The 14,354-nt window shown below is 46.7% G+C and overlaps 7 protein-coding genes across 7 annotated transcripts; 4 read left to right on the forward strand and 3 right to left on the reverse strand.

The window, feature by feature from the left end:
• Nucleotides 1–237: 237 nt before the first annotated feature.
• On the forward strand, nucleotides 238–660 carry PADG_05091 (uncharacterized protein; the record flags this gene model as incomplete). The annotated part of the gene is made up of 1 exon (XM_010762291.1): nucleotides 238–660. One exon carries the CDS (start codon nucleotides 238–240, stop codon nucleotides 658–660), a length of 423 nt encoding a protein of 140 aa, XP_010760593.1.
• A 1,357-nt stretch (nucleotides 661–2,017) lies between these two features.
• On the reverse strand, nucleotides 2,018–5,589 carry PADG_05092 (uncharacterized protein; the record flags this gene model as incomplete). The annotated part of the gene is made up of 3 exons (XM_010762562.1): nucleotides 2,018–4,555; nucleotides 4,614–5,078; nucleotides 5,161–5,589. The coding sequence occupies 3 exons, from the start codon at nucleotides 5,587–5,589 to the stop codon at nucleotides 2,018–2,020; spliced, it is 3,432 nt and encodes a 1,143-aa protein (XP_010760864.1).
• A 766-nt stretch (nucleotides 5,590–6,355) lies between these two features.
• PADG_05093 (uncharacterized protein) lies at nucleotides 6,356–7,429 on the forward strand (the record flags this gene model as incomplete). Its single annotated transcript, XM_010762563.1, has 1 exon — nucleotides 6,356–7,429. The coding sequence occupies one exon, from the start codon at nucleotides 6,356–6,358 to the stop codon at nucleotides 7,427–7,429; it is 1,074 nt and encodes a 357-aa protein (XP_010760865.1).
• Nucleotides 7,430–7,812: 383 nt separating this feature from the next.
• PADG_05094 (T-complex protein 1 subunit zeta) lies at nucleotides 7,813–9,785 on the reverse strand (the record flags this gene model as incomplete). Its single annotated transcript, XM_010762564.1, has 7 exons — nucleotides 7,813–9,039; nucleotides 9,094–9,267; nucleotides 9,327–9,347; nucleotides 9,402–9,443; nucleotides 9,513–9,534; nucleotides 9,587–9,681; nucleotides 9,744–9,785. 7 exons carry the CDS (start codon nucleotides 9,783–9,785, stop codon nucleotides 7,813–7,815), a joined length of 1,623 nt encoding a protein of 540 aa, XP_010760866.1.
• A 367-nt stretch (nucleotides 9,786–10,152) lies between these two features.
• PADG_05095 (snoRNP complex protein NOP56) lies at nucleotides 10,153–11,844 on the forward strand (the record flags this gene model as incomplete). The annotated part of the gene is made up of 3 exons (XM_010762565.1): nucleotides 10,153–10,316; nucleotides 10,388–11,507; nucleotides 11,560–11,844. The coding sequence occupies 3 exons, from the start codon at nucleotides 10,153–10,155 to the stop codon at nucleotides 11,842–11,844; spliced, it is 1,569 nt and encodes a 522-aa protein (XP_010760867.1).
• A 464-nt stretch (nucleotides 11,845–12,308) lies between these two features.
• Nucleotides 12,309–13,091, forward strand: PADG_05096 (uncharacterized protein; the record flags this gene model as incomplete). Its single annotated transcript, XM_010762566.1, has 1 exon — nucleotides 12,309–13,091. The coding sequence occupies one exon, from the start codon at nucleotides 12,309–12,311 to the stop codon at nucleotides 13,089–13,091; it is 783 nt and encodes a 260-aa protein (XP_010760868.1).
• A 248-nt stretch (nucleotides 13,092–13,339) lies between these two features.
• PADG_05097 (uncharacterized protein) lies at nucleotides 13,340–14,022 on the reverse strand (the record flags this gene model as incomplete). Its single annotated transcript, XM_010762567.1, has 2 exons — nucleotides 13,340–13,602; nucleotides 13,683–14,022. 2 exons carry the CDS (start codon nucleotides 14,020–14,022, stop codon nucleotides 13,340–13,342), a joined length of 603 nt encoding a protein of 200 aa, XP_010760869.1.
• Nucleotides 14,023–14,354: the final 332 nt, after the last annotated feature.

Genomic DNA, 14,354 nt, shown 5'->3' on the forward strand with positions numbered 1-14,354 from the left:
GGAACCCCCTTTACCCCGATTATATATTTTATTCTCGTTGGAGATTTCCAATGACGGGTACCAGAATGATGACATAACATTCCGAACAGCAGAAACTACTGCTGCTGGAAAGCAAATTGCTGTTACATGCATCACAAAGTCCTTTGGGAACTCACATTTTTTTCTCAGACCATTCTAAACGAGTTTGCTGCGGCCTGGCTGCTTGCAAAAGGGAATATGTCTTATTTACTTGCTGCAATGATCCCGCTGTGTTGTCGCCAGCCACCAGATATGGTGATCGGGGCGGGACCCATCTACCGATTTGTGGAATTTAGGGGCTGTTGTTCTGGAAGAGTTCCGTGCTCTGTGCGCATTATCCTCATAATGTTCAGTTGCACCGTCATGAAATTGTGGACCTCTGGACCATTTCCCAAAGTCACCTCTGCGAAAGGCGCGAAACCGTCCAAGGGACGTGGGCAGATATTGAAGCTAAAAATTGACAGATTCCTTCTGGACCGATATCCGCTGGGACATCGTAGCTATCCGGTTTCTGAATATCAATGGGGAAAACTTCGTCGGGGTGAATACCAGCGAAACCCCAAACTCAGGGTTTCTGGGCGAATCGGGTGCTTCAAGAGCAGGGGTGATATCATCAATAGGTTCTTTGGGGGCAGTAACTGATGTTGACTTCCGAGCTTACTCCTTCACCAACATCCCCCCGTTTGAATACAGCGATGACCGACTCAAGTTTCTATGTCCGACATGTAGTCGGAGAAGATGCCGAGTGCCAGTCTGTTAACGACCTCGTCGAAGATGCCACCACTGCCAAATTCAGAAAAAGAATTCTTTATGCTAGAAGATTCCTATCTGATTTGAAATATGTTTCCTTCAGTCAGGATATGAACAATAATGATCGTTCAGCAAGTTTATATAAGTCTCTGATGTCCCATTGAACAATCTTACCAACAGGGAGGATATTGTATTTTCTGTGAAACATTGGCTGCTTTAAGAAAAGATGGACAGGTGGGCCTGCAAGCCTCCAAGCAGGTAACTTTGTTCAACGCAGCTCTATTGTCTAAAACTTAGGCAAAACAGGGCTTTTTGTCGTCAGCACATCAGGGCGTGTATGAAAGTGGGGTTTCATTTTGGCCCCGGGCCGATGGCTTCCCAGGATTGCTTCATCATTTTCGCGAGTCGCGTGGGGAGAGTTGCAGAAATGGCAGTGATAATGATGACAGCCGCTCCATTTCACTTCTATGCATATGGTTAGGATAACCCTGGTCAGCAACCTTTGAATGACATCATATTGCGCCTATCGTATATTCCACATTGAGATAAGCTCATTTAACCAAGGATATGGACCCTTTATTTGGAGTACAAGCAGAATATCGATGACGAACGGAGAGCTAAAGACACCGGACCGACGAGATGAGCTTTTGCATACGATGTTTCTTCGTACCAACGACGCTACTTAAGTCAGATCACCCGTTACTTCATATGCCGCTGTAACTCACGCTGCACAGTTACAGGAATGCTCAACGCAATCAAGAACTTCCTTGAAATCAGGATTGTTACGAAAGGCGAAGCCTTCGGATTGTTTTAATTCTTAAGTATAGAATTCTCTCATGTTGTACAATCAATAAATTCTAGTGATGAAGAGAATGTCATACAAGCTCACAGCTTTCTTAATGCTTGAGATTTGACCTTTCTCTAATGCTTGAGTAGCTAAAGAAACTTTCTTCCTGACTGAAAGCTTGGAGAACATCTTGGTGTTTCGTGTGGATATCTCTGGACGTGTACGCGTCAGAGAAACCGATCGACTAGGCGGTGGAATACGTTACATTTTAACGAGAAGATGGGAACAGGTGAATCTGAACTGGTATAGGTAAAATGGAATGAATTTATGGAACGGAGAGCTACAATTGCTAGTTGAACCAAAATTGGATACATATTCCTACGAATCGACTCGCCCTTTAAGACGTCAATACCAATTTGAAATAATACAACAGAGAAAGTTCGGGCGTGATTTCAGTCTCGATCATTGAGATACACCCCGTTGTTCAAACGCTTTCTGTTCCTCCTCAATCATTTCAATTGCATCATCTAGCACACCGCCTGCGGCTTCTGCATATATCTTCAAATTATGTGAAGGGTGATTTTGGTTACGACCATAACCTAGGAGCGCAAGGTGTCGGATACACCGCTCAATTTGATAACTAGCTGGGCCATCATTCCTCGGTCTTTGCTCCTGCATTTCCGGCTGGATATTCGAATACTGATGGATCGGCTTTGGAGGAATAACCGGAGGACTTTCAGTGGGGAAACTGCCTGGAAGACTGGACAGGCTTTCCGCTGGGATTCCTGGGAGAATGGATTGGCTGTAAATGGCAGGCCGTTCTTCGAATCTGCTGCGATGTCTGTCGAAGAAACCTCCTAGTGGGCGACGATGTTGGCTTTCAGAAGCACTGCGTCGAAGGCCGGAACGTTCACGTCGCCGGTGGGGCTTGCCGAATGGAACGAATGGTCCCGAAAGCCTTGCCGCGGGATTGGACGCAATGGTTGTGTTTGACCGGAAGAGTTCACCGGTTGCCGCCGGTGACGAGGTGTGAAGCCCTACAGGTTGTGCGCTATGGTACTCGGGCGGCCACGAACCGGGAAGCCTGATGCCTGAAATCGGAGGGGTTGCTGGATATGTAGTCTTCTGTCTATTGTTGGTAGAAACCTCGGGGAAACGGTTTGCAGGAAATGGCCTAACATCCACAGGCGTTGGAGGATTTCTACCTGCCATTTGATCTACTTGTTGGGATTGTGCTTTGGAGGTACGTGCTTCTAGTTGTGAAATGCTGGGAAACCGTGCCATTTGTGACGCTGGGCTGAGATTTCGAGGAAGACCTTGCGTTTGATGAGGGAGAAGGTGGGATCGTCTCTCACGCGTATGTGCATCAGATATCAGAGATGGATAACGAGCCGAAAACTCCGGTTCCACATCATCTTGATCCGTCAGTAGATTGGCAACAGTAGCGGAAGAATACAAAGAACTGGGTCGTCTTCGTTCTGGTTCCCAAGAAGATCGATTACGCAAACCATCGGCTTCGTTATTTGATTGATCCAGATCTTCTGACATTTCCTTGATTTTAGCCATGCCGCGGGTTCCGTGGCGAAGAGGATCGTGCACCTGGGATCGACGAAGGACTCCAAGTGATCTGGTACGCCGAATATCTGAGGAATCGCGAAGTGGGTCTCTAGCATCGCCAGAGCCAGTTAATGGGATGCGTCCGTTGACTAAGCTCCTTTGGGGGTTATTTCCTTCGGCTGGGACAATAGTAGAAGCGCGTCCAATACCGACGGATAGTCGTTCAGCGCTGTTAATAGTGCTGTCAACCATTGATACGTGACTGAACTCAAGATTGATAGCCTGGTCAAATATAAGATCCCCGTTAAGAGCATGGAGGGCGGCAGATGCGGCAAAGGAACAAGGGAACTCGATATAGCCAAAGCCAGCATGTGTTCCAGTTGCGGAATCTTTCGGCAGATTGACCTTACCTAAGAAGCCTTTTTTTGCAAAAGCATCTTGTATATCCTTTTCAGCAGCTGCAGAAGAGACATTTCCAACAAAGAGAGTATTGATCTGACTGTTCGCAAGCTGTTTCTCCCTTAGAGTTGCAGCTTGACTTTCGCTCTCTAGGGATGCCTCATGAGAATTCGGAATCCCTGGTAACGACTCTATGTTGACTGAGACATTTTGAGAGGCAGTGGATTGGGATACAGGTTCTTCAGGGTTGGATTGATCGGGGATATCTCCGTGGTTAGGAGGTTCCCCGTTGGGTTGTGCCTGAGATGATCCTAGGCCTCTGGACATTGTTTCAAAGGTAGCAAACAGGGTTCTCCCCATCTCTCCAATATCGCTTGCGAGAGAGCGCAGGCCATTCACAATTTGCTCAGCTGCCAAAACATCAGCCTCCACCAACCTATCAGCAGTAACTCTGGATGAAGCAACCGTGTCTTGCATTGCATTTGCAAGACTGTGTATATAGGTGCCAATAGCACTGATGGTGCTAAAAATAGTAGTCTGTACTGTTGAGGGAATTTGCTGGTGCGCGTTGGATAATCGGCGTTCAATTTCGGGAAGTTTAGACCTCAATTCCGAAGTTAGATGGCGAACACCTCCAAGCAACGCGTGCATGGATTGGGACAACATTTCGGCAGGCTTTGGGATGTGTTGAGATGAAATCTCTGGTTTCTGCTCTGAATTGGATGACTGTTGGAGGTGTGGAGGATCGTTCTCCAAGGTTTTTTGTTCCTGTATTTCTGTGTTTGACGAATCCCCAACTCGTTTATTCTCCATAATCTTTGCTAATTCAGCCTCCAAGGAAGCTAGAAGCGGCTGGCTATTTTTGATGGGAGATTCCCGACTTTCAGGCTCTCTTTGGGTCAGATCTTGGGGCCCGAAGCCTGATGGATAAGTTGTAAAGGATGCCCAGGGGTTTTCTGCTGTTAGAGGTATTGCTGGGATGGATGGGTGGGCATCAATCGTTACGTTTCTCGCACGACTGAGCCTGGATCCAGCTTTTTGTGCCTAGCGGTTACGTTAGATTGATTAACATATCTATTAAATGGATAGGAGCTCAGAATACCTGTTGTTTACCCTCTTCGGTTATGCTGGTAGACGACATCGCTTGCGGTGGTTCAATGTTTCCTGATGCACACAGTTCAGATGGCTGGGTTGTAAACACCGAGTTGCCATGCTCACTCGATGCTTTTTCACCCAGAGCCCTTATAGACGTGTGAACTTGAGGAGGATTGCATAGTTGGAACCAACGCTCTCTGTGATCATCATTGCCTTTCTCAAAAACGGGTTTAGGTTGGGTGTTCTCTTCGGTGGTGGTTACGCCTGTGGTTGAAGTCTCCAACGGACGACTTCCCATTGAGGTCCTTCTCTCGAAACTTCTCCATATATCCAAAATTGATTTCGACCGATTAACATCAAATATATGCATTGGTTCAACTTCCCAAGCATTGGAAGAAACAAAACCCCGGTGGCGAACATTCGGAGAAGCAGGCTCACTCAGTCGCTGCGTAAGTTCGAGAGATGAACCGACCTATTACAAAAATAATGATGAGCAAAGAGCAAATATAATATTTAAAGGTAATAGTAGAAAAGAGCGGTTCGGGTTGGCTTACAGTAATTATGTCCCCGTCATCTTCATCCATATAAGACAACTTTGCCTGCGGATGAGCTGCAATTGTTTCATCGTATTCCTCAGCTGAAACCCGAACAATACCATGACGATGTTTGTTTCGCATTGAAGGAACTGAATCATTAGCTGATTTCTTGCTTCTTGCTTCGCTGGGTCCGCCATCGTTATCAACCTCTGACTTTACTCCGCCATTAATCTCATCAGATGGGAGTGAAGAAATACCGTGGTTCGAATACGGCCGAACCGAATCACCAACCATGATAGGGCCAATATGGGGTGCCGGAACATCAGTCCGCTCATAAGACATCGCTGGTCTGTCATTGAGAGGAGGACTAATTATCGAATTGGGGCTGCTTTGCTCATTTTCCACCGGCTGATCCAGCAGATCCCTGATGAGGAAGGGCTTCAGCATCATGGGCCGTTTACATCAAAGCAACACAAACAGAGAGCAAAGAAAGGCAAAACAAAGCGAAGAAAAGCAAAGCAAAGTAACTTGGATGGATGGGATAGTTCAAGATCGTTATCTCTCTGTTTGCTAACTATCACAAGAACCAGACACCACCACCTGTACAGTACGCACAGCAAAGAGGAACGAGCAAAAGTCAAGAGGACAGACAGGAAGAGGGGGGTTTAAGAATGGGTCTAGCCAAAAGAAAAGAGCAGTCTGTTGAAAATGTAGTCTTCCTGGGAAGGATATGACAGAGCAGCTATTTTGATATCTAAGGGTTTCAGCAAGCCATCAACCTTCCAGGCAGCACAGTTAAGTTGTCGAACTGAGTGGTGCAGGCTGTGCCGGGGAAATGAACGAGGCAGTATGTACGTACGCCATCCGCAGTAGACGCTAATTACGTGAACCAAAGCTGCGCTAACCCCACGCCGCGCTATTCCTCATCAGTACATCACATGATATCCCACCGATGCGGCTGCCTGGGATACACGTGACAGCCAAGATTTAGCGTCTTTTATCGTCGAGCGCCGCAATCACATCACAGGATGGCAAAAGGAAAAAAGACTTCGGCGAAACGCTGGGAATGAATTTACCTACGTTATTTCTCCGGGTCTGCACCCCATTGATTGCACCCATTTTATAATCAACAATATTATTTCACTCCTTCCTGGGCTTCCCGTCCCCAATCGCATTATCGCTACTAAAAAATAGACCAAAGTCCCATGTCATCATGTCTTCGAATGATCATCCCTCTTCTGCCCACTCTCCGAAACCAGGCCCTGACCGCAACGTCAAAAGTGTGGTACTGGGCAATATCCTTTTCAAGACCTGGTTCCACTCACTCTATCCAGAGGAGCTGGTTGGCAAGGACACAGACAGATTGTATGTCTGTCGATGGTGCTTCCGCTACTCTTGCAATGAAGAGACGTATCTGGGTCACGTCCGCGTTTGCGAGCACAGATCCACCCCACCAGGCACAAAGGTTTACGATTGGCGGGGTTATTCGGTGTGGGAAATAGACGGCGAAGACTGGAAACTCTATACGCAGAACCTATCACTGTTTGCAAAACTCTTCCTGGACCATAAATCCGTCTTCTTCGATGTCACGTCTTTCCTCTATTATATCCTTGTCTTTACCAATCCGCGAGATCAAAACGATTATTATGTCCTCGGGTATTTTTCAAAGGAGAAAATGTCTTGGGATTCCAATAACCTTGCCTGTATTCTCATCTTCCCGCCATACCAACATAAACAATTGGGCAAAATGCTCATGGGGATCAGTTACAAGTTGAGTGCCTGGGAGTGGGAAGGGGGTGTCATTGGCGGTCCAGAACGACCGCTTAGTGAGATGGGAAGAAGGAGCTATTTAAGGTTCTGGGAGGAGAGAATTGCTAGATTCTTCCTTCTTGGACCCCCTGGAGCTGACCCTTACGGCTGGAGGACCCCATCCTCATCGAGGTCGACAGCTGGCGCAAAGGCAGCAAAGAAGAAACCTGTCAGGGAGGAAATGACAGTTCAGGAAATTGGTCAGTCGATCGGGATGCTGGTTGAAGATGTCATTACTGCCTTGAAAGATATGGGGATCGTGGAGCCGGATAAACCGGCCAAGAAGCGCAAAAGGGCCCTGTCGTCATCGTCTGGAGTTGTGGAATGTGATGTTGAAGCTGCCGTGGTGAGAAAACAGAGTGTTTTGGAGTGGGCTAAGACTCATAGGGTTAATCTTAGGGACCCCGTTGTAGAAGAAGGGTTCCTGGGCGAATGGGCTCCTGAAGAGGAAGTTCAGGAGGCGGAAGAAGGGGATTAAAGCTTTATAATATTTTACATGTATAATAGCATGGCAGGGGATAGACGGCGTTTATGAAAGGTTCGTTGGTCAGGACTAGTTATGGAATATACCCAATTTTGATACCCGTGTACATGAATAATCCTTTGTTTAAAATCCCGTCGTTAAAATGTCCCGTAAATTTTTCTGATTTTGAGCTCTGTTGACACAAGGTAATTGTCACGTAGAATTGATCACTCCATTTGAAGAAGTCCAATGTGCTATTTTAAGTATGAAAAAAAACCCACCCTTTCGTTTATTGCATTACTCTCCCGGTTCAAATAAGCACAAAGTCGGCATTCGGTGAGTATCACTATTCAAGTACGGTAAATATCATACACCTATTTCCGGTCCTTCTTCACATATCACTCATCCATTCCAGCCGGGCCGCCCTGCCTTCCCATTTGTCTTGCTTTGAGGAGTTCATCGCAGAGCAGTAAGTTTGACGCAATGCCAGCACTAGAGGCAACACAGTTCCTTAGGACTCTGAATGAATCAAATACACCTTCCTGGACTGGATCCATGGGCTGCCCCGTCGTCAGGTTAAGTCCAACGATATGCCCTTCGCTTTGCTCGTCCTGCAACGCAGCTAGAGAGTCTTGAATGTCGTGACCAGAGTTCGCCGCCAGGGTTTTGGGGATAATGAGAAGGGCGTTGGCGAAGGCATCAACGCCATACTTGGCTTTGCCTTTGACTGTTTTCTTGAACGTTTCGGAAGACAGATGAGAAGCGCATGCGACTTGGAACGCGGCGGCTCCTGGGACAACACAGCCATCAACGATTGTGTTATATACTGAACGAAGGCCGTCACGAACGGCTTCAGTAATCTGCGTAATGGTGTGTTGGTTCGGTCCTTTGATGAGAATAGTAACGGATTTTGGGTCCTTAACCTCCTCGATAAATGTGAACTTTTCTTCGCCAAGTTGCTGTTCGTACACTAGACCTGCCCATCCCAGATCTTCTGGCTTCAGATCGTCGACGCTGTTCTGTGCGGTACCGCCACATACCAACTGCAGGCGTTCCATATTTCGACGCTTTGCTCTGCGTAATGCAAGTATTCCGTTCTTGACAAGTACATCCAAACTCAAAGGATCGATACCTTTCTGGTTGATAACGACGAATCCTTTCTTTGGATCATCACCGCAAACTTGCTTCTTCAGCTGGACAATCTTGCGCAGCTTCGCATCCACAAATTTCCGTTCACTTTCAACCAACTTATCTCTCTGCTCAGCACTGGAGTAGTAGAAACCAGAGTTGATCTCAGACTTTTCATATTCCAGACTGACGTTTAATGTCAAAATATAGGCATTCTCGACACGTTTCGGCATATCCGGATGACGCGCCCCATGATCCAAGGCTAGACCGCGAATAAGCTGAGTATCAGAGGCGGTTCGATGTTGCATTTTCATGATTTCAACCATATGAAGATCAGGCTTGTTGAGAGGTCTGTGAATGGCAAGAACCGCATCGACAATATCAGGGGTTAACTTCTCAGCCAGAGCACTGTTCAATTTCGTGGAAAGCGAAGTTCGCGCAACTGAGAGAAGAAGTTCTCTATCGATGTCTCTATGAAGTTTGAACGAGTCAAGAAACTACAGTAGATGTCAGAATTCGTAGGAATGTGTGCGCATAAGAAAGGGCCATACCTTGAGCGCCTCAGTTTTAGCGATTTCGTACCCGTCAGTCAACACTCGAGGGTGTAGTCCTTCAGATAAATGTCGGTCCGCCTGTTTAAGCAACTCGCCAACTAGAAGAACCACTGATGTTGTTCCATCTCCAGTAATATCGTCTTGTGCCGTAGCCGCACGCGCAATCATAACCTATCAAAAAAGCCGTATAAGTAATAGAAGAGATGGCCTGCGGGGTTTTTATGTCTTACGGCAGTGGGATTTTGAATTTGCTGTATTTCGTCAGTTAGCCAAACGATGCACAAACAAGGGGCGCAGATACTAACCATCTCTCGAAGAAGTACATTCCCATCCTTCGTAAGTTTGATCTATTCCACCAATTTATGAGCTATGTACGAGCACTGGGAGAACAAACGCCAAACCCCAAGCATACGTACCGCACCCGCGCCATCAACCAGCCTATATCCACCTGTTAGTGGGATATCAACAGAGCTCAGGAAACACAACATACATTTTTAAAGTCCCTGATGGACCCAGGTTCGATTTGAGCACGTCTTGGAGACCCTCACCGGCGCTGATATTGACTCTTAGAGCTTCCCCTCTCCGCTAAAATGAGTCAGCCAGCTATATCTCATTGTGTGGGACATGGAAGTTCACGGGTGTCTTACTCGTGATTCCGCCTTTGGATTTAGCAGCTGTGCCGCAGACATAGTGCCTAAAGAAGGGGAATTATGAGGAGTGGTATCCCTTGAAAACGACAAGAACTAATAGCAATGCGGTAATGTTGATAGTGTTTTGATGTTGGAGATGTTAGATAGGGGTATTCTACCAGCAAAATGCTGCTTTGGCCAGTCCAGCTTTTAGGAAATCCCACATTGAAGTTCCGCGCTAGTGCGACCACCGACGAAAAAAATAATCGAGCTGTACCCAAAAATTTATCACCTTCCATTACCAACACCATCCGCAACATTCATCGCATTGGGCCCCATCGGCCTCTATCGCTTCTCACATCTATATTACTTTAATGGGTAGAAGTTAACTTCATCTGCTAACTACGTTTGCGATTATTCCGTTTCGATGGCCGATTACCTCCTTTTCGAGGGCCCAATGGGCTACTCGCTTTTTAAAGTTGTTCATCAAGCCGATACAGTCGGGAACAGATTGAAGGAAGTACAGGAGAATTTGAAGGACCTTTCAAAATTCGGAAAGATGGTTGAGTTGACAAGTTTCCTACCTTTTGAGTATGTCTTCTAGTGCCTTTTGGAGGATCTTTGGGTCATTTTTGAAAACTTGCGCTTACACTTCTCTAAAGAAACAACAAGCAGGCTCTTGGAGAAATCAATGACATTTCTGAAGGAGTTGCCTCGGAGACCCTTGTCTCATTTTTGGATCTGAACTTGCCAAAGCCCAACAAGAAGAAAAAGGTCGTGTTGGGTGTCTCGGATAAAGCGCTCGCTGGAAGCATCAAGGCGGCATTCCCGTTCGTGGACTGCGAAACCGGAGATACAAGTGACGTTGTTCAGGATATGCTACGAGGCATTCGAACGCATGCAGGCAAACTTCTTAAACAACTTCGTGAAGGCGATCTCAATACTGCCCAGCTAGGTCTTGGTCATGCGTACTCACGAGCCAAGGTCAAGTTCTCAGTGCAGCGCGATGACAACCACATCATTCAGGCCATCGCTATCCTCGACCAACTAGATAAGGCAATCAACACCTTTTCGATGAGAGCAAGAGAGTGGTACTCATGGCATTTCCCCGAACTTATCAGAATTGTGTCTGACAACCAGCGCTACGCCCGCGTATTACTGTTTGTTAAGAGTAGGAAGGATCTGACGGACGATAAACTGCATGATCTGGCGGCGATTGTTGACGATGATGAGGGTATCGCCAGGAGCATTATTGATGCAGCCAAGCACAGTATGGGTCAAGATATCTCCCCCACCGACATGGAGAATGTGCTTGCTTTTGCGGAGCGCGTTGTGAGCTTATCGACTTACCGCAAAAACCTCCACGCTTACTTGGTCTCGAAGATGAGCGTAGTGGCGCCCAATTTGGCAGCACTAATTGGCGAAATTGTTGGTGCGCGGTTGATTTCGCATGCGGGAAGCTTGACCAATCTCTCCAAATACCCTGCTTCCACTGTCCAGATTCTCGGTGCGGAAAAGGCTCTTTTCAGAGCTTTAAAGACCAAAGGAAACACACCCAAGTATGGATTGCTTTACCATTCATCTTTCATCGGTCGGGCCGGACCCAAGAACAAGGGCAGAATCTCCCGATTCTTAGCAAACAAGTGTTCAATCGCATCCAGAATTGATAACTTCTCTGAAACTCCATCCACCAAGTTTGGTAATGCGCTGAAACAGCAAGTTGAGGAACGGCTTGAATTTTACGCTACTGGAGCTGCGCCAACGAAGAATGAGGTTGCAATGGTATGTACGTTTCTGATGTTAACCGTTGCGTATGCTAATATTTTACTTGCAGAAAAATGCGATGGACTCTGTCTTGGCAGACATTGAGGTTGATGGAGCGGATAGTGACGTGGAGATGCAAGACGCGGGTGAAGCGGCGGAAAAGAAGGAAAAGAAGAGCAAAAAGGAGAAGAAGGAAAAGAAGGAGAAGGAGGGGAAAAAAGCGAAGAAGGACATGAAAGACAAAAAGTATAAGAAGTCTAGAAAATCTGATTCTGCGGCAGAGGTGGAGACTCCAAAGAAGAAGAGAAAGCGGGATAGTGAAGCGGGATCCTCCAAGAAAAAGTCGAAAGCGTGATCTTTGTATTCCATTTTGGTCTGGGTCATATCTTTGGGGGGCGTTGTATGGATGCTTAATATGTTCGATATATTCTATTTTTTTTTCTTCTTTCTTTGATTTCCTCTATTGTACTCACTCGATTTTCTTGATTTTGGTGGCTAGTTTTTGTCTCAAATAATTTCCCATTTTATGAGTTTTGTTCGTATAAAAATATGAGGACGATAGTGATGCAATGAGGGTTACAGCTAAACGCGATTTTCCTTCGTATATTTTGGTCTATCACAACTGACAGACATCGCTTCTTACCCCCTCACCGCATCATCTCCAAATTTCCTAACCTTCAACTGCAATAGCTGATTATATTTATAACCTCTTTTAATCTGGTGGTTGTTCACCATGCTTTTACTCCCTGTGAACCGCACTACTTGTTGACCGCGAAGTTCATGATACTGCTTCATCGTATCCAATGCCCCACGACAATAATGACCGGAAAGCTGACTCTCCACAAGTCACCCAAGCGCAAATGCGATGAGACAGACTACCAACGAAGGACTGTTTCGACGTTTCCTTCTTCGTCTAAAACAACAGCCACCAGTGTGAGGGACCTTGCTGATGATCATAGCCCCGACATCGGGAACAGTCCCCCGATCTCTGTAGCTGCAGAGCTGGACGAGCTTGACTTACATTTGACTTCTAGTCATGGTCTTGAACACACAATCCTAGATTTAACACAGGACAAGAAGGTGGCAGATAGGGTGGATGAAGGCCCATTTGCACCAGGCGAAATAAATCTAGAGTCGTCAAGTCTTGTAGCCTCGATTATTAATAACGACGGAGGGACCAAAACCCGTGCATTCGTAGGAAGAGGCTCGACCTCTACAAGCCCAGCTTTGGATTCAAAGTGCAACCCTAAAACTATCCCACATTCAAAACACAAGTCTCGCCGAAAATCCCCTCCTCTCTCCAGCAATGTGGAGGAGAATCCGCTTACCTGGCATGACTCGGAAATCACAGGATATGCGCCAACGGATCCGAATGACGATGGGTACGGGATCAATGGAATCGGTTTCAAGCCCACGGCAGCGGTCGCCTGGGAGAGGTCGCAAAGAAGGGAGAAACAAGTGGCAGAATGGAAAAGCCGTGAGGCAAGGGAAGCGAGGGAGAGGCGGAAATCAAGACGGGATGGGATTACCGTTGATCAGCATGCGAAGAGTTCTGCTCATAGCTGCAAAAGGGTCAGATTTGACATAGCTACGGAGGATTAAGGCTTGAGATATGGATGACATGGAGTGTTGCAACAATACAACGTCAACCGCAAGCGGCTTTGGAAACGAGAAGAAGGAGAATTTTAAATTCGTTATTCCTTTGTTACGAGGGTCATATATACGTGTTCTATTCTACAATATGAGGGCCATATGCTATGGTTTATACAAAACAAGATAAACAGTTATCATTCACTTCGACATTCGCAACAATCGGGGTGCATCCACTTGTCCAGCCAGCGCCATGATGACTACCAGAACTTATAGTTCAACCAGTTTGTCCAACTTTTCCGCCGTCGTGCTTCTTCCGCAGCCGCAACCGCCTCTGTCTCTGCCTTTGCGCGCTCCCGTTCCTGTTGTTTCTTAATCTTAAGTTCCCGCATGAGTTCCACTGCCTCTTTCATCCCATTTCGTTCCTGAACTCTGCGGCGCTGGCAAAATTCGAACATTCCTATGGAGGCGATAGCGAACGTTCCCACAGCCCAATTGCAGGCAGGCCATATCGCACGGAACCCTACATCATACCTCCAGTTAGCGGATGTTCGTATGTCTAACCCCATTTTTATTCTATTGACGGGATTATGGGTCACCTACCACCATAGACTGCCTTGAGACTCCCTGCACCAAAACCGGCACCAATTCCAACGAGGAGGGAGTCGCGTGCACACGGCACCTTATAAAACGATAGTATATTATCTAGAGATAGTGACTTGAAGGTATCTGTAAATGACACGTCTTTCGGCTTCCCTCCAGAATTGTAGGCTCCAGGAATTAGATTGATTGGCTCTTTAGGGTTTCCAAACTCCTCCCAAAGCTTTCCCACCTGCGACTTGGGAAATTCATGTTTTGGTTTCTTGTTAGGGGCATATTCTTGAGGGATTTTGGAGGCTGCTTCCCCTGTCCGAGACTGTGTATCCCGCGAGTCTTCCGCCATGGCGACCTGCCATGTACATTCGATCGATCGTTGCCCGTAAGTTCCTCCAGCAAAATTGCTTGCCAATGTTCTGGACGTTCCTCGGCACGGCGATTAGTTCCTACGGTCTTGGCATAGGCTATTAATTAGTCCCAAAGGAGATAGTTTATCCGGTGCCAGGTACTGCGAATCTTTGGCGCGGTTGGAAAGAAGAATAAACTACGCGAAAACGCGACTTTCGAGGATTAAGTTGCTTGCATCATTTTCATATCTAATATCAAACAAAGCCACTGAGAAGGCCCAACGCATCCTCCCTGGCAATCACACGACTAATACCACGGAATCCTAATGCC

The sequence above is a fragment of the Paracoccidioides brasiliensis genome (genome assembly GCF_000150735.1).
Source record: "Paracoccidioides brasiliensis Pb18 unplaced genomic scaffold supercont2.6, whole genome shotgun sequence".
NCBI lineage: Eukaryota > Fungi > Ascomycota > Eurotiomycetes > Onygenales > Ajellomycetaceae > Paracoccidioides > Paracoccidioides brasiliensis.